At 61.2% G+C, this 21,246-nt stretch overlaps 1 protein-coding gene across 8 annotated transcripts; it reads right to left on the bottom strand.

The window, feature by feature from the left end:
• Positions 1–5,613: 5,613 nt before the first annotated feature.
• On the bottom strand, positions 5,614–19,536 carry TNNT2 (troponin T2, cardiac type). Of its 8 annotated transcripts, none has more exons than XM_081039258.1 (14): positions 19,367–19,536; positions 16,718–16,849; positions 16,121–16,276; positions 13,858–13,968; positions 13,472–13,507; positions 12,638–12,671; positions 11,625–11,685; positions 11,248–11,364; positions 10,358–10,435; positions 9,807–9,917; positions 8,772–8,881; positions 8,206–8,296; positions 7,493–7,533; positions 5,614–7,245 (listed from the first exon to the last, which is right to left on the bottom strand). In XM_081039258.1, exons 3-14 carry the CDS (start codon positions 16,257–16,259, stop codon positions 7,200–7,202), a joined length of 975 nt encoding a protein of 324 aa, XP_080895384.1. In that variant the 5' UTR covers positions 16,260–16,276; positions 16,718–16,849; positions 19,367–19,536; the 3' UTR covers positions 5,614–7,199. The 8 variants fall into 8 exon arrangements, with proteins under 8 accessions (XP_080895384.1, XP_080895386.1, XP_080895382.1 ...); XM_081039260.1 differs by having other exon boundaries at positions 13,858–15,120; positions 16,262–16,276; positions 19,367–19,405; XM_081039256.1 differs by having other exon boundaries at positions 12,853–13,507; positions 16,262–16,276; positions 19,367–19,405.
• Between the last annotated feature and the right edge of the window lie 1,710 nt (positions 19,537–21,246).

The following is a 21,246-nucleotide window of genomic DNA, read 5'->3' as shown; positions in this document are numbered from 1 at the left end:
GCCACTAATATAACTGCCATGGCTACGCTAGCAGAGGAATGAGGGCTAGCAAGAAGATGGTGGCTGGCAAGCGCGGACTGCTGTTAGGCAGATTATGCAGATCCTGCTTCCTGTGTCTCCAGCCCAGCCGCCAGCGAGAATTTCTTGGTTTGACTCCCCTATCTATGGCTCCGTGGGTGTTCCTGTTTGGCCTTGTGTCCTGCGTTCTTATGTGGGGAGCGGGAGCTGAGACCCCGCAGGCCGCCCCCCACGACAAATGGCGCAGCGAGCAGGGTCCCCTGCGTGACACATGGCGTAGTCGGCAGGATACGGTGCTGGCCAAAGCTTTCCGAAGGGCAGTGGAGCAGTTTGTGCGTATGAAAGCTCCGTCTGAGGAAGACCAGGAGAAGCAGCTGCCGGAGAGCTCGATTCCCGTGGAGGGGTGGGAAGACGTGGATGGTTCCCCAACCAGCAGAGGCCGGAGAAAGCGGAGGTTGTTGCCGCCCGGTGGGCTGGGAACTGCTTGCTGAGGCAGCCCAGATGCGGGACTTGTCCCAGGAGGAAACGCTTGCTGAGTGCTCCATGGGAGATGAGGGTGAGGTCAAGGTCATCCCTCACCCCCAGGACAGCCCTGGCGAATGACTATGGACTATGAGGAATTGCCTTCTATCCCTGATTTAATGGACTCTTGACTGTTTGGGAACATACCACCATGTAGTGGGACTGGCGGATGTTTGCTTTTGTGTTGTGACTGGCCGCCATTGAGAATATGTAAGCACCTTGATGTGAGCCGCTGTTGTTCCAGCACGGTACCCCGAGAGGCCCAGAGAGAGTGGCAGTGCCCTGAGAGCCCGGGCTGTGCCCAGGAAGTCTGGCTGTGTCCAGAGAGAGTGGCAGTGCCCTGAGAGCCCTGGCTGAGTCCAGGAAGTCTGGCTGTGTCCAGAGAAAGTGGCAGTGCCCTGAGGCCCTGGCTGAGTCCAGGAAGTCTGGCTGTGTCCAGAGAGAGTGGCAGTGCCCTGAGGCCCTGGCTGAGTCCAGGAAGTCTGGCTGTGTCCAGAGAGAGTGGCAGTGCCCTGAGGCCCTGGCTGAGTCCAGGAAGTCTGGCTGTGTCCAGAGAGAGTGGCAGTGCCCTGAGAGCCCTGGCTGTGCCCGGGGAGACAGGTGGTACCCTAAGAAGCCCAGGAAGTCCGGCTGTGCCCAGAAGGACTGGTGGTGTCCTGAGAGGCCCCGGCTATGCTCAGAGAGCCTGGCTGTGTCTAGAATATTGCATTCACCTCCAGGCTCCTCGCACAGGGACCCTTGCGGAAGACACTTGTCGCGTAGATTGTGAGGCGAGACCCTGTAGGGGTGGAGTGTGGGGACAAAGCCCCAAAAAACAGTTTCCAGGCTCTTGGCTTCACATAGAAAGGTGCTGGCTCGGGTAGTAAATGGCCATCAACTGTGATCAGATGGCCACCTGCTGTGGCTAGTTGGCCGTCAGCTGTAACCCGTAAGCCATTGGCCAGTAATATAACGGCTGTGGCTACGCTAGCAAGAAAAAATGGGGGCTAGCAAGAAGCTGGTGGCTGGCAAGCGCGGACTGCTGTTAGGCAGAGTATGCAGATCCTGCTTCCTGTGTCTCCAGCCCAGCCGCCAGCGAGAATTTCTTGGTTTGACTCCCCTATCTATGGCTCCGTGGGTGTTCCTCTTTGGCCTCACCATGTCCTGCGTTCTTATGGGGGGAGCAGGAGCAGAGACCCCGCCGGACGCCCTGCGTGACACATGGTGTAGTCGGCAGGATACGGTGCCGGCCAAAGCTCTCTGAAGGGCAGTGGAGCAGTTTGTACATATGAACATTCAGTCACAGGAAGACCAGGAGGTGCAGCTGCCGGAGAGCTGGACCCCAGTGGAGAGGTGGAAAGACGTGGATGGTTCCCCAACCAGCAGAGGCCGGAGAAAGCGGAGGTTGTTGCCGCCCGGTGGGCTGGGAACTGCTTGCTGAGGCAGCCCGGATGCGGGACTTGTCCCGGGAGGAAACACTTGCTGAGTCCTCTGTGGGAGCTGAGGGTGAGGTCAAGGTCGTCCCTCACCCCCAGGACAGCCCTGGCGAATGACTATGGACTATGGGGAATTGCCTTCCATCCCTGATTTAATGGACGCTTGACTGTGTGGGAACATACCACCATGTAGTGGGACTGGCGGATGTTTGCTTTTGTGTCTTGACTGGCCGCCATGGAGAATATGTAAACACCTTGATGTGAGCTGCTGTTGTTCCAGCACGGTACCCCGAGAGGCCCAGAGAGAGTGGCAGTGCCCTGAGGCCCTGGCTGTGCCCAGGAAGTCTGGCTGTGCCCAGAGTGAGTGGCAGTGCCCTGAGAGCCCTGGCTGTGCCCGGGGAGACAGGTGGTACCCTGAGAAGCCCAGGAAGTCTGGCTGTGCCCAGAAGTACTGGTGGTGCCCTGAGAGGCCCTGGCTGTGCTCAGAGAGCCTGGCTGTGTCCAGGATATTGCATTCACCTCCAGGCTCCTCGCACAGGGACCCTCGCGGAAGACACTTGTCGCGTAGATTGTGAGGCGAGACCCTGTAGGAGTGGAGTGTGGGGACAAAGCCCCAAAAAACAGTGTCCAGGCTCTCGGCCTCACATAGAAAGGTGCTGGCTCGGATAGTAAATGGCCATCAACTGTGATCAGATGGCCAGCAGCTGTGGCTAGTTGGCCGTCAGCTGTAACCCGTAGGCCATTGGCCACTAATATAACTGCTGTGGCTACGCTAGCAGAAGAATGGGGGCTAGCAAGAAGCTGGTGGCTGGCAAGCGCGGACGGCTGTTAGGCAGAGTATGTAGATCCTGCTTCCTGTGTCTGCAGCCCAGCCGCCAGCGAGAATTTCTTGGTTTGACTCCCCTACCTATGGCTCCGTGGGTGTTCCTGTTTGGCCTCACCGTGTCCTGCGTTCTTATGTGGGGAGCAGGAGCTGAGACCCCGCCGGACGCCCCGCATGACAGTATCTGAGACTCAAAACAAAAGCTGGTGAGGGCAAGCGGCCTGCAGACTTGGGGAGGTGCCCCTGCTGTCCCCACAGCCCTCTCCAGAAGGGGCTACAAGAGGAGCTCCCCCGCCCCCCTCGCCAGCACCACCAGGCTCAGCACCTCTCCTGAGAAACTGGGGCGAGGGTCTACCATCTGTGCGCTGGGGAGCACCTTCCCTGCGGGGGGTTGTAGTAAAGGTCCCCAAACCTAACAGCCTCTTTTCACTCTTCCAACAGTCACCTCTTAGTTACTAAGACTCCAGCCTAGTCCACTCCTAATTCCCACGCGTGTTCAATTCCCAGCCCCCCTCACCCCCCGCTTCTGCCGGACACAGATTAGCCTTGGCCGACGGCTCGGCTCTGCTCTCTCATGCACTCCTTTTCCACGAGGACCTTCTGGGCTGGGGGCCAAGGCCAAGGGAGGCGCCAGCTCTTCCTGGCAGCGTAGGGATGGGTGGGAGGGGAGGGTGAGGCAGCCGACACGCAGCAGGTCGCCCTGACCCACTGTCAGCGCCTCAGCACATCTCAGGGGGAACGCCCCAGCTCTCGGCCGCCCCCCACTTTCCTGAAGAGCAGCCCAGCCCATGCCTCCTGCAGAATTGCATTGCCCAGGCCTGACTTGACTGAGGAACCTGCTTTGGGCGTGGGGTGTGCTGAGGGTGTGGCTGGTGTGGCCGAGGCCTGAGCCCAGGGCCACGGGTGGGGCGACCCCTGGGGCTTGGGTGCTCCAGGAGTGGGGAGACGGTTTCTCCTGAGTCTTCAGTTGAGAGTAATTTACGTTTCTGTCGTTGCTGGGGTGGGGGCTGAGAGCTGGGGTGAGTGGGTAGGTGGGGCTGAAGCTCCGGGAACAGGCCCAGGAGGGGCAGGTGGGTGGCTGGGCACCAGGCCTGGTTTCTGGGACTCACTAGTCTTCAGTGGGGGCTTCTCTAGACAGCATGGGAGGCGTGAGTCAGGGAAGCCACAGTCACTCAGGAGCTCCCCCCACCGAGACTGAGACTCGTGGAGAAACAGGGGCTTCAGCTGTTTCCTCAATGGTGGGGGGTTGGATAGCAGAGAGGGGAGGGAGAGCAAGGATCACTGCAGAGGGGGGAGAGCAGGGACACGGGGGCACAGGACGACTGCAGGTGCCAAGCCTCTGCCACCCTGGCTCACGCTCTGCAGTCGGAGGTGGCACAGTGGCAAAGCAGTGACGGGTCCCCCCAGCCACCCTGGTCCCGAGAATGGGCCGTAGTCACCCCCAAGGAGGAAGAGCTGAGAGCCCTGCTTGTTCTCTCTGGACAAAGTCGCTTCACGTGTCCCCGTCTGTGGCTCCTGGCAGAGCTTCCTCCAGGCTGGCCTCCCTGCTGTACTTCCCACATCTTCTCCATCAGGTCCCTGGTAGGCTGACAGGCACAGGGCAGAGAGGCTTTGGGAGAGGCTGCTGTTCCCGGGGTGGGGGGCAGCAGGGACAGGAAGGAGCACAGCCAGCCCCCACCTCGTGCCCTGTGCCCTGTGCCCTGACCTCCAGCCCCAGCCCCGGCCAGCTCGCAGGAGGCTTGTCACGCGGGGTCTCAGCTCCCGCTCCCCACATGAGAACGCAGGACATGGTGAGGCCAAAAAGGAACACCCACGGAGCCATGGATGGGGGAGTCATATCACTATAGTCTCGCTGGCGGCTGGGCTGGAGACACAGGAAGCAGGTGCCACACGATCCGCAACCCGCTGTCCACTTCTCTGCAAACCAACCAACCAACCAACCCCCTAGCATAGCCACGGCAGTCATATTAGTGGCTAATGGCTACCGGGTAACAGCTGACGGCCATATGATAACCGAGCCAGCACCTTTCCATGTGAGGCCGAGAGCCTGGAAACTGCTCTCCTGGTTTTGTCCCCACAAGGCTCCATCCTGGTGCAGCCACTGCAGTCTGGGGAGACTTGGGGGGCTCCTCACTCAATGAGACCCACATGCTGGGAAGGGCCATGGACCTGGGTTCCAGTCCCAGCTTTGCACTTACTGAGTAGCTCTCTCCATGTGGCCTAAACCTCTGAACCTGTTTCCTCATCTGTACCATGGGGATGTGACCTGGGGACCGTGGGTGGCTGAGCAGGGAACGTTTGTAAAGTAGCTGCACATGGCCAGTGCCAGCCCCGGGACAGAGGAGATAAACAGGAGGGACACAGTAGGAGATGAAGGGCCAGTTTCTCCCATTTGCACTCAGCCGTCCTCCTAGCAGACTGACAGGACAGGGAGAAACAAGCCCACAGAGGCTCCAGCCTGGTCTGTCCTGCACTTTTGGCCACTTCCCCACCCCCAAACCTGGGGCATCCAAGAGCCTTGGGCCTGCCCCTGAGAGAGGACCCAGCAGCCCCCACCCGGGGCAGGTCCTGCCCCACCCTTTCCAGAAACCAGGCTGCAGAATCAGGGGTGGAGCCCGCCTGGGAGCGAGTTCTGCCACCTCCATCCGGACGTGGCAGAGACCTGGGCCAGCCACCGGGGCGGGGCCAGTGAGCAGCAGCAGATTCTGGTCATGGAGAAGGCCTGACGCTGGAACCCAGAGAGAAGAGAGGCTTCTGGGGGCTCCGTAAAGGCCCCCACCCAAGGAGGGGCCGGTCAGGACCCCGCACTGGTGGAGCTGCTTCCCCAGACCTGGTGACACGTGACAACTGAAACAGCAGCTGAGTTTTATTACAACTTACCAGGCACCGAGCTCTGCCTTTACCACACACTTCATTTCACTTCCCGGTCATTTGTTAGACCAGGGAACTTGGCACCCAGAGGGGAAGGAGCTGGGGGTTGGGGGGCAGCAGGGCCAGCCGTGGACGGACGCAAGTGAAGCTCTAGATGCAGATCGAGGGCCTCCTGGGGGAGAGCTGGATTTTGAGGCAAGCAGGCCCCTGGAGAATCCATTGCTCTCACTTTCCTGCCTCTGAGGCGGGTGTGACGTGAATGAACTGTGCCCATAAAGACCACTCATGTGGAGAGCCATCTGATGCAGGATTGGACAGGGTCTCGGCTCATCTTCCCTGAGCAGACGGGTGCAGGCAGGGTGCCCAGAGATCCCTGAGGCTGGTGGGGTGCCCAGAGCCGGGGGATGGGAACCAGGTGGGGAGAGCGGAGCCTGGCACTGTGCAGGCCGCGGGGCGGCGGGAGTCAGGCAGCCTTCCCCGCTCCCAGCCAGCCCTGCACCTCCAGGTTTGGTTGCGCTCCCGCCTCACCAGAGCGAAGGAAGGATGAATCGCAGAGGAGGCGTACATGCTTGTCAGCACCTCCACGCTGCTCTGGGCACACATCCTAGGAATGTCACGGGGAGAGCACAGGTCCTGAAGCCCACGCCTTGCCTGTTGGATTTGGAAGGGCCCCCACCCAGGACTGAGGGCCCAAGTGTGCCTCTCCTTGGGGAGTGGGGCAGGACAGTTGCTTCAGGCCCCATGCACACTGGGTGTGTACAGCCTTCCCGATGAGCCGGATCACTCTGGTCAGGCAGTGGTGCAGGGGTGGGCACCTGGGCTGGGGGCCACAGAGTCAGAGCAGGTTGGCACTTCATGGGGACAGTGTCTGGGGCCCTCCAGAATCTTTCCTGAACACCAGGTGACCTCAGAGAAGAGCTCACTGAGACCTGGCATCAGGTAGGCTCAGAAGACAAGGCTGCCCTCTGCACCCACTGCAGCAAACAGTTTTCAAAGGAGGGTCCACGTTCACAGAGGGCTGACCACAGGCCCCTGGTGGGAGAGGGCCTAGAGGGGACCCCAGAGCACACTGCCATGCTCCCCCAACCCCCATCTCTGCCCTCGGCCCACCAGGAGACCCCAGGTTCTGTGATAACCACATTTCTTGTGTGTGAGGGTCCCTCTTCCCTCCCCTCCCTCCTTGCCTTTCTCCTCCTTGTTCTCTGGGGCTGGGTGTAGACACCCTTTCCTCCACTCACCCCGGTCTCACAGGGACGCAGGCCCTGGTCCCCTCCAAACCTGGGAGAGCACTCTCCTGTCTGGTCCCTCCCACCTAGCAGGTGAGACTGGAGTCTCGCCTCAGTTTCTCTCCCTTTGAAGGGGAAGTGACAGAAATGCCAATCACTATGCGGGGCTTTTATTATTGGTGTGCCATGGGCATGTGGGGTGCAGGCATGAGCAGCGACTTCCGGCTGGGCCAGCCCCTGGTGTCCAGACAGGAGCTGCCCCCAGTGCCAGGAGGGCCCAGGGGCAGAGCCTGGAGCAGGTCTGTGGTGAGGGAGCTGCTGCCTCTACTTCCAGCGCCCGGTGACCTTGGCCTTCCCGCGGGTCTTGGAGCTGCAGGAGAAGCAGGACCCCGTCGGAGGGGGACACGAGCAGGGGTGGGTGGGTGCTGAGGGTTGAGAGCTGCCCCAGACGCAGAAAGGGCAGCAGGCTCAGGCTGGAGTGAGCAGTGGGCGAGGGCGAGAAGAGAGGGAGGCCCTGGAGGAAGCCCGAGGAGGGAGCCAGCATGTTGGAGCCCCGGAGGCGGGAGCAAAACCAGAGGACAGCTGGGGGACAGGGAAGGCTGGACCCAGATACTCACACTTTCTGGTTGTCATTGATCCTGTTTCGGAGAACATTGATCTGTAAGAAAAGTGGGAAAGAGTCACATTGGAGGGACGTCACTCAGGTCCCCGTAGGGCTGGGGCTGGGGCACAGGTTGCTGGCACAGCAGCGGGAGGAGGGGTGGGGGCAGGGGTGATCTCTAAAACCCACAGAACAACTCTTCAAGAGCCCCTGGGGTCATCCTTGTCACCATTTCCTTCAGCAGAGGAAATGGAAGAGAGAAAGTTAAGTAACTTGCCCAAGGACACACAGCTGGTGAGAGGCAGAGACGGAAACCGCCCCAGGCTCCAAAACCCATGTCACTGTCACCTCGCAGTGCTGCCTCTCTCAGCCTGGTGGGACATGGGGACCCTGCTGCCATGGGGCCTGAGCTACACCAGGGACACACAGCAAAGCTGACCCTGAAAGGGAAGGGAGGCCCCTGCAGGGCCGTGTGGGGACCAGTGCTGGCTGGGTGTCTGCCCTCCTGGGACCCCCGCGAGTGCCCCTAGGACTCCACAAGGCTGCGCTCACTCCCCATCCTGTGCCCACACCTGTCTCCCGCATCTGAGCTGCGGCCTCCCAGGCTTCAGGGCCTGCGGCCAGCCAGCGGGGAGTGGGCACTGAGCCCTGGGGACACAAGGCCGGTGCGTGGGGGCAGGGGAAGGGCGGCCCCTGCCGCAGAGGGCGGGGGCACGTGGGCTGGCTCACTTCGTATTTCTGCTGCTTGAACTTCTCCTGCAGGTCGAACTTCTCCGCCTCCAGGTTGTAGATGGTCTGCCACAGCTCCTTGGCCTTCTCCCTGCTCGGGCCAGAGTGGGGGTGGGGGGGCTGAGCGCAATAAGGACAGGCCCCCCTCCGCCTTCATCGGGCCCTGACCCAGCTCCTCCCCACCTGCCCGCCTGCTGAGGGGCACCCAGCCCACCCCGGCTCAGCACCAGGCGCGCATGGCAGGGCCCTGTGCTCAGGGCCCGACACCTGGGGCCGCCAGGACAAGGTTCTGGGGACACGGTGGACAGGGCGAAGCCCTCGATCCCTGGACCGCATCTAGGCCAACCACCTTCTCACCACCCGTGTGCAGGGCCAGGCGAGGCTGGAGCGGGGAGATGCGAAGCCAGGCAGGAAGCCCCTGCACCTGCCGCCTCCCGCCTCCCAGCCCAGCAAACGCGCCCGCGGTGAGTCGTGAGGCAGCGGCGCTCCCTGCTGGTGGCCGGAGGACGCGCCCCTGCGGACCCCTCGCAGCGCGCATGCTCCGCCCGCGGCACCCGCGGCCCTACCTCAGCTGGTCCTCGTTCAGGTGGTCAATGGCCAGCACCTTCCTCCTCTCCGCCAGAATCTTCTTCTTCTTTTCCCGCTCCGTCTGCCTCTTCCCACTTTTCCGCTCCGTCTGCAGAGGGTGGCAAACAGGGGCCGTTGGCTGGAGCACGTCCCCTCCCGGCCCCAGTCCTGCCCAAACCCAGCGGAGGTGGTCACCCACACCATCACCGCCTGGCTTCCCCGGAGAAACGGAGGCACTGGCCAGGAGGGTCCATGTCGGCCCCTCTTGCCTTGCCTCACCAGTCTCTCCATCTTCCTCCAGGCGCCTTCCCCCCGCCCCCCTCCCAGGGAGCTCCCAAAACTAAGGGGACGCTTTGTACCCACCTGCGCCTGCAAAGCCAGGACACCGTGAGAGAAAGACCCAGAGAGAAAGATGGAGAAGGCGGCAGAGAGAGAGAGAGAGGGCAGGCACGGGCGGGGGACAGGCAGAGAGGGGGAGAAGGTGCAGGTGACCAGGTGCTCAGTGCAGGGGACCCCGCTCACTGGGACCTGAGGGGGGCGGGGCGGGGCCATGCGAGGGTTTGGCTGTATGGTCAGCGTGGGGCAAGGAGCTGGCCTGGTTGATTTGGGGACTTTGCAGCCAGTCTGACAGTCCCCTCTCCCATGAGCAGCGAGTGACTAGTAGGAATGGGGCCCAGAAGTCAGGGACTGGGAGTGAGGCCCTCACATCTGTGAGGCTCGGGACCTCGAAGCAGCAGTTGTGCAGATGAGGAAACCAAGCCCCCCCCCCCAGCTGTCTCCCACCAGGGCTCTGCCAGCGGCACCCGGCCTCTGGGAGCTCCTGGGCACTGACGCCGGGCGTGGGGAGTGGCGGGGGGGACCCGGCCTCGCCCACAGCCTCCAACCCCCGTGGGGGCTGGCATGAGGAGGCCGCAGTCTCACCCCCAGCAGTAGGGAAGTTCCTCCTGGGCCCCAACATGTAGTCTATGTGCTGCCCGGGGCCCCTCGCGGCTCACGAGCCATTGGGGCCCGAGGCCCACTGCCGCCCCCGTCACCTTCTGGATGTAACCTCCAAAGTGCATCATATTGGAAAGAGCCTTCTTCTTGCGAGCCTCGTCCTCAGCCTTCCTCCTGCTCTCCTCCTCCTCCCGCCGGGCCCGCTCCTCCTGAGGGAAGGAAGAGGAAGGGGGCAGATGAGGGCGGGGGCAGGAAGCCTGGCTGGGGGGGAGGGGGAGCTGCTGGTGCTCCCATGGATGCGTTGAGCTGTGCTCCCTGCACTGGGCAGGCAGCTTCCTGAGGGCCCGTGGGTCCTGGCCCTGCCTGGCTGGGAGGACCGTGTTTGCTGAATGAGTGAATCACGAATGAGTGAGTGAATGAGGCCCTGACTTCTGAGTTGAGGCTCCATCACCCTGGGGCTGGGAGCTCCCCAGGAGGCCTGTTGTATGGCAGGCCGCCAGCCTCAGCACAGAAGAGGTCTGCTGGGGAAGGGAGGGGCCCGGTCAGTCTCCTGAAATCTTGAGCTGGCAAGGACAAGACGCTGCGTGTTATCTGGGCCTGGGCGCTGGAGCGTGGGGGGCGCTGGAGGCCTTGGGCGGGGGTCACTCACTGCCATGCGCGTCTGACGCTCCTTCTCCCTCTCACTCCGGATGCGCTGCTGCTCCGCCCTCTCGGCCCTCCGCTTCTCCTGAGGAGACGGGAACAAACCCGCCGTTGTGGGGGTGGGGGGAGGTGTCATCAGCAGAGCAGGGACCCCCCCCCCAGGGAGGCAGCACAGGAACCCACAGGGGACATTCCCTGACCCCTTCCTCCAAGGGCGTCTGCACTCAGCCAGCTGCAGGGAGGGACGAGACACAGTCCCCTTGACAGGAGGGCAGCACAAGGAAAACCCTGGCTAGACGAGGCAGGGCCATGCCGGGCACGTGCAGATGACCCACATGTGACGTCAGTCATTGTCAGCTCGGCCTCGATGATTTAGAAACATCAGGCAGCCTTCTCCTGTCTCCCATGAGTGAAGCCTCCGACTCCCCACCCCCTCCCCAGCTCTGGCAGCTGCTCTGAGCTCAGAGAGACGGTCGAGGCCCCAGCTGCCAGCCAACGGACAGCAGCTCGTCAATGACAGAAAAAAAGAATCAAAATACCTCCCACCTCACAGTATAATAATGTGGATTCTAGAGTCATCTCACCCTCCCTTCGTAGTGGGAGGCGCTGTGCCCAGTGGGACGGATGCAAGGGCAGGGGTGGGATAACAGGCACCGCCAGTCACCCCACAGCCAGGGCCTGGCGGGACACAGCTCCAGCCATCAAGGAGGGTCCAGGCTGACAGGGCGGGAAGGCAGGTCTCCAAGAAGCCCCAGTGCAGCGTTAGGGTGGACTGCCCACTGCCAGTGGGGTGAGGGGCTTCAGGGAAGGCTGCCTGGAGGAGGTGAGGTCTAACGACAGACGGCAGAGAACAGGGTGTGTCCTGGGGAGCACTTCAGTGGGAGCTGAGACACCTACAATCCTGTCTTTGAGGGAAATGAGCTCCTCCTCCTCCTTCTTCCTGTTTTCAAAGTGAGCTTCGATCAGCGTCTGCAGCTCATTCAGGTCCTTCTCCATTCGCTTCCGGTGGATGTCCTGTGAGGACAGCAGGACTCAGAGGTAGCCATGACCCCGAGCCCTGGGGAGGGACCGGCTGGCACATACAGTCCGCCTCAATGCCTGAGGCCTCCGGGAGGGGCAACTGTGGTCTGAAACCAGGATCACGCCCACCTGGCCTGTGCCAGACGGCGTCCCGCTGCAGCCTTCTCCCAGCCCATAGGTCATAAGCCCCCCTCTGACTGGGGGCCCTGGCGACCACCCCAGCCCAGGCCTGCTGTCCCACAGCCATCACTCACATCGAAGTCCACTCTCTCTCCCCCGGGGATCTTGGGTGGTACCAGGTTGGGCATGAATGGCCTGTTGGAGGGAAGACGGAGCCGTGGGCCCGAGGGCCCTGCTTCCTACACACACGGCCAGCGCTGCCCTGCCAACTGCGCCAGGGTCACACACCTGGGAGGCCCCTCAGCTCTCCGTGTGCCGTTTCATTCTAGCCTCACAATGTCCCCGAGGAAGGTACCAGGAACCATGTGCGGGGAAGTCACTTGTGCAATGCCACACAGGCAGCAGGTGGAGAGGCTGCGACAGTGACGTCTGTGTGACTCCAGGTCCCTGTGGCTGACCCCACGTCACCTCCCAGGAGCCCCGGGGTCCTTGCTGTGTGACACCAGGCCTGGTGGGGTCTAGGCCTCGGTTTCCTTATCTGCCCACAAGTCTGTGGGGCTGGAATGAGGGGCTGCGTGCACACGCAAGTGACCAGGAAAGGGGACAATGCTGGACAAATGACACAGTTGGGACCATCTTGGGGCTCCAGGGGCTGGTCTCAGGGAGTCCCCTGAAATAGCAAGCCTGTGACAGTGCTGAGGTCTCATTGCTGGCCCCCACCCCACCCCAGCACCCCCACTTGCAGGTGGAGTCACATGGTGCCCTGCACCTGCCCTTTGAAGTCACCATGCCTAGGCTGTCATGGTCTCATTGCTTGGCTCCCCTGAATTTTCTTCCCTTTGTCCTCCTCAGCCACAGAGGAGGGTGTTCCAGCCACCCTATGGAATAGGAGAGGGTATCTGCCAGGGACACATGAGTCCAGCCCTTTCCTCTAGATGCACACACTGCTGTCCGTGCCAGGCACGCAATTGGTAATGAAGGGTGGGGTGGATTTCGGGCAGAGGCTCCTCTTGTGCAGTGTACAACCTGAACAACTGTACATGGAGGTCTGTGCTTGCCACACCCCAGCCCAAGGCCGTGCCACACTGCACTGCTGTCCTGTCCTGACCGTCCTCCCAGTGCCTCACTGCAGGTCGGTCCCGCTCACCTGGGCTTGGGTTTGGACTCCTCCACTGGGCCATCTGGAAAAGAGAAGCACACAGTCACAGGGTCAGAAGGCCCCAGATCTGGTCCCAGCTCTGCCCTGATGAGCTGGCCACCATGGGCCTCCATTTCCTTATCTGCACAGCGAGTCCCTTCCAGGTCTCTGGTTCTAGGAGCACCCACGAGAATTAAGCAGCAGGGGTTGCAACCCCCACATACCCTCTCCTAGGGGCTCCCCATGCTGTCTCGGGGGTGGCTGGGTCCCGGCAGGGAGTGCACTCTCTGTGTGGGGCTCCAACACCTTCTCCTGTTCACACATCTGGGCTTCTCTCAGCCCCAGTGTGCATGGGGCCTGGGGTGAGGAGGGGCCTGGCCCCGCGTCCTCTCCCAAGTGTCTGCCTCCTGGCTGCCCTGGGACTTCCTGGGGGCCATGATTCCAAGCCCCAGCTGGCTGCCGCTCCCCTCCAGAGGCGTGGCTGGGACCACCTGGACCCCTGGTAACGGCTGCGGTGTCCACAGCAGTGACCCACCACATGGACCCGCTATGCTCTGGGACCTCACCCTTCCGGCCCCACACCCTCCGAGTGGCTCTGCCTGCGCTCCAGGTGCCTCGTGTGTGGACATGACCTCTGGGCACCCTGCCCACACTGGGGACCTGGCCCCCTGGGCAGCACCAAGTCAGCCGCTCTGAAATGAGGAGGGGCAGTGGAGCCCGCCCCACTGTCACCCTGCCCTGCCCTCTCCCCTCCTCCACACCTCCCTGGGAGCCGTCTCCCCCAAAGCAGCTTGGAGGGCTTCTCTCCCGCCCCAAAGTCCTCTGGTGCCCAGCGTTTCTCACCGTCAGCCTCCTTAGCTTCCGCTTCTTGTGTGTCTTCTAAACAGAAGGTGAGGAGTCAGTGAGGTCCTGGGTCTAAGCCCAGGGCCCCCGCCGAGCCCCCGACACACAGGGCCCCCCACACTCAGGTGCATCTGCTGGTTTCCAGGTCAAGGAGCTGTCTGTTCTCACACACATGCCCTGGGCCCAGACTCCGCCTGACGCAGCAGGGGCTCAGGGGCCATCGGACAGTCGACTGCTGAGTCCCGGCCCAGGCGGGAGGTGCAGCTGGCCGCCCCGGCTGAGGAGCATGGTGGGTGCAGCTTTTCCCACCACTGGAGGAAGGCTGTGGGGGCTCTGGCCGCCCCCAGCACCGTGGCACAGCCCCCGCACCCTCCCCAGAGCCTTGCCTTCTGCGTTGGTCTCCTCGGCCTCGACCTCACCGTCGGCCTCGACCTCACCGTCAGCCTCTCCTGCTGCCTCTCTTTCCTCTGCCTCTCCTTCCACTTCCTCTTCCTGCTCTGGAAAAGTGACAGACGCAGTGAACATCAGGGCTGTCCGCTCCAGGCAGACCCCAGAATGAGAGGGTGGAGTGGGCGTTGGAGACATCAGGCTCCAGATGAGAGCCGGGAGGAAATGACCGGCCCCTCACCCCGCCCCGGACGGCCCTCCAGCAGCCTGGCGCTCAGGACACAGGGAGAGGGAAGCACGGTGAGAGTAACGCTGTGTGCCCTGGGCGTCCTCTCTCCAGTCTTGCCGTTCTGAGGTTCTGAGGCTCAGGGAGTGGCACCAGCAGGGGAGAAGGGAGCCGGGTTAGTCTGGGAGCAGCGGCACAGCGTGTGGTCTGAGAGCGTGGGCCTTGGCGTCAAGGCGGGCTCCAACCTCTGACCTGTCACTTTCTGTTCTACCTCCCCCAAGCCTCAGGGGCCTTCAGCAAAAGAGAAAAATTATCCTCACTTCTCGGCTGTAAAGATGAAATGAACTAGTGTGCGCAGAGCTCCCTGCAGGGTCCTGGCACGCAGGAAGCGTCATAAGTGGTGGCTGGTCACCTCTGGTCCTGCCTTTAGACCACAGGGACCCAGCTGCCTCTCCCCGGGACAGGGACCCAAACAGCAGAGTGACAACAATCTGCTTCCATCACACTTTACCCTTCCTATCGCCCGAATGCACCTCTCAGATAACCCCCCTCAACATCTGGGTCTCCAGGAGCCACAGCTGTGACAGCCATGCTCAGAGCCTGGCACCAGGGAGACCGCCCCTCTAAGGAACAGCCAGCATTGCAACCCCACAGAAGCAGACTGCTTCTGAGCCGTTCTTCTGGAGGCAAACCCCGGCCCAAAGAGAGAGCTTCCACTGGCTCTGTTTCTCTCCTGGGAGAAGCAGAGACCCTGGAGTGCCCATCAGCAGGCGTAGTGACACCGTCTGGACCCTGCTGTCCCATGGTCATTTACAGCAGGGACTCAGCTCAGCGCAGGCCAGGCCGTCGCTCCATGGAGCCCAGACCATCACCTCAGTGGAGAACGAGGTCATTAATTCACAGCCAAGTCCTTCGGGGTGGGGCAGGCAGGTGGCTGCCAACTCCAGGGTCTACAGGTCAGACCTCAGGCCCCCAAACCTGCTCTCACAAGCTGGCCCGTCCTCCAAAGCCGAGGAAGACCCACCATATTGAGAGTCTGTGCGGGGAAGAGCAGACAGTGGAGTCAGCTGTGTTTGATTCAAAAATTATTTCAAACAGCTTCCGAAGTGTTTAGTGTTCCTCAAAAACCAAGAGTGAGTGACTCCCTCGGGCCTCTGGGTTTGCCAGACCCTGGAACAGCCTCAACCATGCCAAAGGCTCCCGTTTTCCACAGAAGGCCTGGGGAGCAGAGGGCAGCTACGGAGCCCCTGGCTCTCTCCCTGGACCTTCCTGGAGACCCCCCCTCACGTCTAGCATGTGCTGAGCCTCGAAGGGCAGGCTCCAACCTGGCTGCGGTGAGAAGCCCGAGGGGCATGGGGGCCATTCTGGGCCATCTGGGGGCGGGGAGGGGACCAGAGTGCGACCTCAATCCCTCCATGTGTGACGTGTTCAGGGGGGAGAACGGGTGGGGTGCCCTCAGTGAGGTACGGGGCACAGGGCTGAGGAGGGAACTGGGGTGACACATCAAGGAGCAGGGTTGGCAAAGACCTGTGGGTCCACCCGGGCTCTGCAAGGTGCTCATGCTTTTGTGCCCAGGTGGGACGTTTGGGAGAACGGGACGCTTTCCTAATCCCGCCTGAAACATGCTTACATTGGGTGTGTTCAGAGGTGACCATGGGATTACAGTTCCTGTTCTTAAAATAGTGGTTATCATTTAGACACGCCTGCTGACGTACTTAGGCCTGAAATGATACGCTGTCTGGGAATGAGTCTGGGTGTCTGCTCTAAAGCAACTGGCAGAGACTACACTGGCCGGAAGTTGGTGACTTTTGTAGCTGGATGACGAGTGCATTGTGGGTGGGGGAGACATTATTCTATTTTTGCTACTTTTCCATGCATTTAAAACATTCTGTGGTGAAATAAAAACATTAGAGGGGGGGGGAAAGCAACAATAATTCATTGGGGAAAATGGTGACCCTCTTTGAACAGAACGGCAAGCAGTGGAGACAGGTTTAAACCTTCCGCCTTAAACCTGAGCCACCAAGCTCAGCACTGACCCCACAGATGAGCCAAGGTCATAGAGGAGCTTTGCTCAGAGGAGAGTGAGCGGCAGACAGACAGGCTGATATCCTGGGGCTCCCGGGATACCGGGCTCCTGGGGGCCCTCCCGCCTCCCTCCTTCTGCCCACGCTCCATACCTTCCACAGCGTCTTCTGCCCCAAGGAGAAGGTCACGGCCAAAAGAGAGGAAACAAGAGGTGGGTCAGTTTCAGACCAGGCTGTCCTCTGTCCAAAGAGTTTACAGGTGTGTGCTTACCTTCCTGCTCCCTGAAGGGCACAGAAGAGATGGTCAGGAGCGTGCGCGTGCACACACACACACACACACACACACACACACACAATGGACTTTTCCTGAAGGTGACCCCATTTTTTATTCCCCTCACTGCCTAATGGAGTTCACGCTCCTTTGTCCACCCTACAAAGCGCCCTCACCTGGCCCAGCTTCCCGTCCAGGGCCCCTCCAAGCTCTGCTTCGGCCAGCTTGGTCTCTTCTGCATTCGGCCCCTCACTCCTCCCCTCTGCCTCTGAGCTTCCCCAGGCTGCCAGGTGTTCCAGGGACAGGTGGGGGAGGCGGACAGCACTGGGACAGGACACCCCAGACACTCACCCGTCTAACTCCTCTACCACTTCCGTGTCAGACATGGTCTCTGCTCTCCCTCCAGAAAGAGAAGGATGTCACGGTGAATGGAAGGGAAGCCTGGCTCCCTCCGCTCAGCCCGGGGAGGCCTGGGGATGAATCGAGCCCCTTGTCAGCCCTGGGACCTGCAGTGAGGGGCCTCCTCCGGCAGCCACGTCACAGCAAAGGTGACAGGGGTCCAGGCCATTCTTGCCCCAAAACAGACAAACTGGAATTTCATTGCTCTGTTCAAAACAGGAACTCTCTAAACAATGTTTCTAAAGCTTTTGGGCCTCTCCATCCTGCAGTGCTCAGGGAAGCAGGCGTTCCCCACCCCCCATCCGACCCCCGCTCCATGTGGTCTGTCCATCACGGCCAGAAGCTCCCCCGGGGAGCAGTCACCTGGCTGTGGTACGACCACAGCAGGGGATAGTATTCAGCGACAAAAAGGAACAAGCCAGTGACACACACACAACACCCTGGGTGGCTCTCCAGGCAATTATGCTCACAGGGCACAGCCAACTTGGATGACTCCATTTCTAGAACAGCCTTGAAATGGGACAGATTGGTGGTCCCTCAGGGGCTGTGTGGAGGGTGGGAGGGACGTGGGCGTCGTAATAAAAGGGGCACAAGGGCTTGGCCTTAGAACCTACCCAGGTTAAGTGGTGCGGAATTTCACACACACAGTCCCCGGAGCTGGGGAGAGCTGAGCAAGGTCGCGACAGTAACAATGTCTGCACCCTAATTGGGGCTTGTAACATAGTTGCGCAAACGTTACCACTGCAGGAACTGGGCAAAGCCACCAGGTCCGTCTCATCAGGTGAGCGGCCAGAGAGCCACCAGCCCAGAGGGAGTGGGGAGCCCGTGACAAAAAAGCACTGCCTGGGCCTCAGGGGAGCGTGTCTGAGAACTGGGGGGGCTGCTCCCTGCCCCGGAAGGAGTCTGTCACCTCAGGGAGGAGGGAGACGGTTCTCAGGGGGCTTGTGCGCGGCCAGCCTGGCGTGCGGGGACTGTGGCAACCTCTCTCCTCTCCTGTCCTGCCTCCCACAGCCTCCCAGCCACCGGGCCTGGGTCAGAGGAGGGAGCAGCAGCGTGGACCCTTCTCCCTGCTCCTGGGAGCACCATCCAGCTCCCAGAAATAGCCTCCCGGCCACTTGGAGGTCCTGGTCAAGTCAGTTGGCCAAAGGCAGAACTGAGGAAGGGGCAGGTGACAGACAGAGCTGGGGACAGAATAGGAGACAATCAAGAACCTGGCAGAGCAAGTGTGACAATGTCCCAAAGCAACTGTCCTTGCAACCATGCCCCACCTGCTTCCACAGAGTGCTTTCTGTGTGACTCCCACACAGCCAAGAGCAGGGTCACCTTCCTTGGGGACTAAAGCAAACACAATAGATCGCAGAAACGACACTGGCCGTGGGGATGAAACAGCTGGGGTTTTTGTTGTGTGACCTTTGTTCAATCACTTAACCTCTCTGGGCCTCAGTTAACCTATCTGTAAAATAGACGAGCTTCAAGTTCTAATCTTGCAGAAAGTCTCTGAGTTTCTAAGGAATGTAACCCCATCCCTCAGCATTTGTCCCCAACATTCAGCTGGGATCGTCCTAAGCCTGAAGCTGTTAGTCCATCAGGAGAGCCATGGGACAGAGGACTGGGAGCTGCAGGAGGCAGGGAGGGGGCAGTGGGCAACTTGATGCTCTGAGATGCCCCTTCTGCCCCAAGGGCTTGCCCTAGAGACAGGTCAGAGGAGGAGCTCAGGAAGTCAGGTGGCCCGGCTGCACTAGGCTTGGAATGTGCTTGGAATTCCTTACACTCCAGGCAACCCCTTCCCCAAATATTTTGTCGGCCTGCCAGAGAGAAGCTGGAAAATCAAGGGAATGTTTATCTCCCCGTGGTCCTACGGGGTGGGGGGGCAGCTAGACTCAGAGTTAACCGTCTAAGCCAAGGAGCTGGGCTCGCAGACCCGCAAAGACCTCCCAGGGGGTTCCCCAAGTCCCCAGTGCTGCTCAGCCTAACACTCGGAGTCTGGGAGTTTGGAGGAACTTCACCACCAGCTGGGGGAGGCCTCCGGGTCCCTGCCAGCTCTGGACGGTGGTCCTTCTCAATGCTTGCCGGGCAGTTTCTGCGTTCCTGGAGACGAGACTTGGCCCCAGGACTGTCCTGCCCAATATGGCCAGTCTCGCTCTGTTCTCTGAGCATAAAGAAGGACCTGCCTGAAAGCTTGGGGGGGACCCTTAGGTGGGGGAGGACGGGGCGAACAATCTGGGGAATCCCTGTTGTATTGAAGGCAGGCAGAGTCCCAGCGATGGCCTAGTCCCTTCTACCAACGGGGAAACTGAGACCCAAGGACGGAGCTTGTTACCCAAGACTTACCAACTACCTAACGTCTTCACTGGCAGATCCAGGACTCGAACCCGGTCTCCAGCTGGTAACGGAGGCTTTGAGCCTCTGACCTTGGATTCCCCCGCCCCCCGTAACGCCTCCTCCAAAGCGTGGCCTCCTCTGGGGGGAACAAGCATCTCTCTGTCAACCCCGACGTCCCTCAGAGTGGACGCAGGCAGGCTGGACGCAGGTGCCGGGACGCAGGGCCTCTTCCCTCTACTCTCTGCTCCCCCTCTGGCCCGTCTTACCTCAGAACGAGCTGCTGCCGCCCGAGCAGGACAGTGCCTGGGGGAGGGCGGGTGCCAGGGCTTTAAGCAGGGCATGGGGCGTGGGGCGTGGGGCGAGCCTGGTGGGAGGAATGTGCGGGGGCGGGGGTGGTCGTGGGGCGTGCAGGGTGTTGGCTGCTATTTTGTCAGGTGCCGGGGACAGGGCTAAAGAAACATGTACCCCACGCCATATAAGCCCATGTGGTCATCCAGCTGCTCAGATAAGCTATTTAAAACCAAGGCAGATATGTGGGGAACTGAGGAGGGAGCAGGCATGTGACATAACCCAGCTGTCCCTCTTGACAATGGTGATAAAGCAGATGCCAGCGGCCCAGCCTGGGAAGGATGCTGGCGGCAGGGCTGGGGACAGGATCAGCCTCCAAGACAAGCCCCGAGTGTCCAGACCGGGGGTCCTCTCCTGGGCTGAGTGGCCTTTGCAGGATGAAGGCCTCGTGAGGACATGTGCAAAGCGGGTCTTCTCCGCGACCCCAAAGCCCTGCTCGCTGGGAAGAGACCAGAACCGCTACAGGTCAGACAGAAGGTAGAACTTCCAGGCAAGCGTGGTGGCGCCGCGGACAGGCACTGGCTGTGTGAGGGGCCGTGAGGCCCTGGGGTCACCCTGTAGGGCTGTGACAGGCAGCCGCACAGGACCGTGACGGGCTGAGCCCACCGATGGGGAGACACGTGGGGGCTTCTGTCGTCGGCTAGCACGTGCAGGTCCACAGCCCCGAGCAATGTGCCCAGGACACCTCAGGGCTCAGCGTGTGATGAAAACGGACGAGAAGCGGAAAGCGTGACTGATGGCAGCTCAGCTGACACCCCTTGACCTCTGAGTCTTCAAGGCCCCGTCCTAACCCTGGCCCCCGCTCGCACCTCCCTGGACCCCTGCCTCTGCTCACCCGTGGCCCACACTGCTCGCTGCGGCCACACAGTCTTCCTCGCCCGTCCTGGCCCCCTCCTCCCCTCGCCTGAGCACGTGTGCAGCCCCCCCAGTCCTGTTTTCTCTCAAGCCTGCTGCCCGGGGACACGGCGCTGCGTCCTCTGCTGACGTCCTTGAGTCCCCACAGGCCGACTTCCACCCGCCTCTCGCCCCATCACTGAACTGAAACCGTCCCCTCCAGGGGCCCCAGTGGCCTTGGAGCCCAATGGCCGATTCCCCACCCCCAGGCGTACCCCCTGCCATGTGGCCCTGCCAGGAGGTCAGTGGCAGGACAAGCTGAAGCCACCGCCGGCCAGCCAGCATCCTGGGTGAGAGGCCACGAGAGGTGTGTGGAGGACGCGTGACAGCCAGGCTCTCCCCATGAGCCCACCAAGGGCCCGCCTGCACCCTCCTGGAGTCTCAGACCTGCGCTTCTGCACCAGCCCTGCACTTGGGCCCCTGCAGTGGGTCACGGTCCCTGCCAACTGGCCAAATGTGTTCGCATGGATGTCGGAAGCGGGAACTGGGCTCCTAAGACCCACACAGCATCATGGGAAAAGCATAAATGGGTGAGGTTCTTCCTAATTATTGTGAGGCAAGGGTCTGATTGGGAGCTGGGAGGTGGTCGCTCGCTGGCGAGAACGACTGCCCACCACCGTGACATAGCAGGGCTGTTTCCATCATTCCCAGGAGGCCCCTGTCCTTGCAAACAGATAAAAAGTCATCAGGGAGGAAAGAAACAAAGAGATGGTGCTTATCTGGAATCGTACCGGAAGAAGCATGGACTGGAGTCGTGCTTGCAAGTCTGAGGACCTACGAGAGGACAGGCCACTGCTGAGGACCCAGGGCCACCAGGGCAGGAAAACAGGAAGGCAAGATGGGAGGGGCGATCACGTCGCCTCCTTCAGGAGCCCCCCACCCCCTCGCCTCCTAGTCGCCTCCT

This window comes from Rhinolophus hipposideros (genome assembly GCF_964194185.1).
Source record: "Rhinolophus hipposideros genome assembly, chromosome: 26".
In the NCBI taxonomy this organism is placed as follows: domain Eukaryota; kingdom Metazoa; phylum Chordata; class Mammalia; order Chiroptera; family Rhinolophidae; genus Rhinolophus; species Rhinolophus hipposideros.
The sequence above is the reverse complement of the archived record's forward strand: the minus strand, read 5'-3'. Positions and strand labels throughout refer to the sequence as shown.

Bases quoted from the DNA above. Each gene is read 5' to 3' on its own strand.
- TNNT2 (XM_081039256.1), bottom strand. From the start codon at position 13,168: ATGTGGTGGGTCACTGCTGTGGACACCGCAGCCGTTACCAGGGGTCCA. The intron at 9,918-10,357 runs GTGAGTGACCCC...TCCTTCCCTCAG, and splicing joins AGCGTCAGACGCGCATGGCA to GAGGAGCGGGCCCGGCGGGA. The intron at 8,297-8,771 runs GTAGGGCCGCGG...TGGCCCGAGCAG, and splicing joins CTGAACGAGGACCAGCTGAG to GGAGAAGGCCAAGGAGCTGT.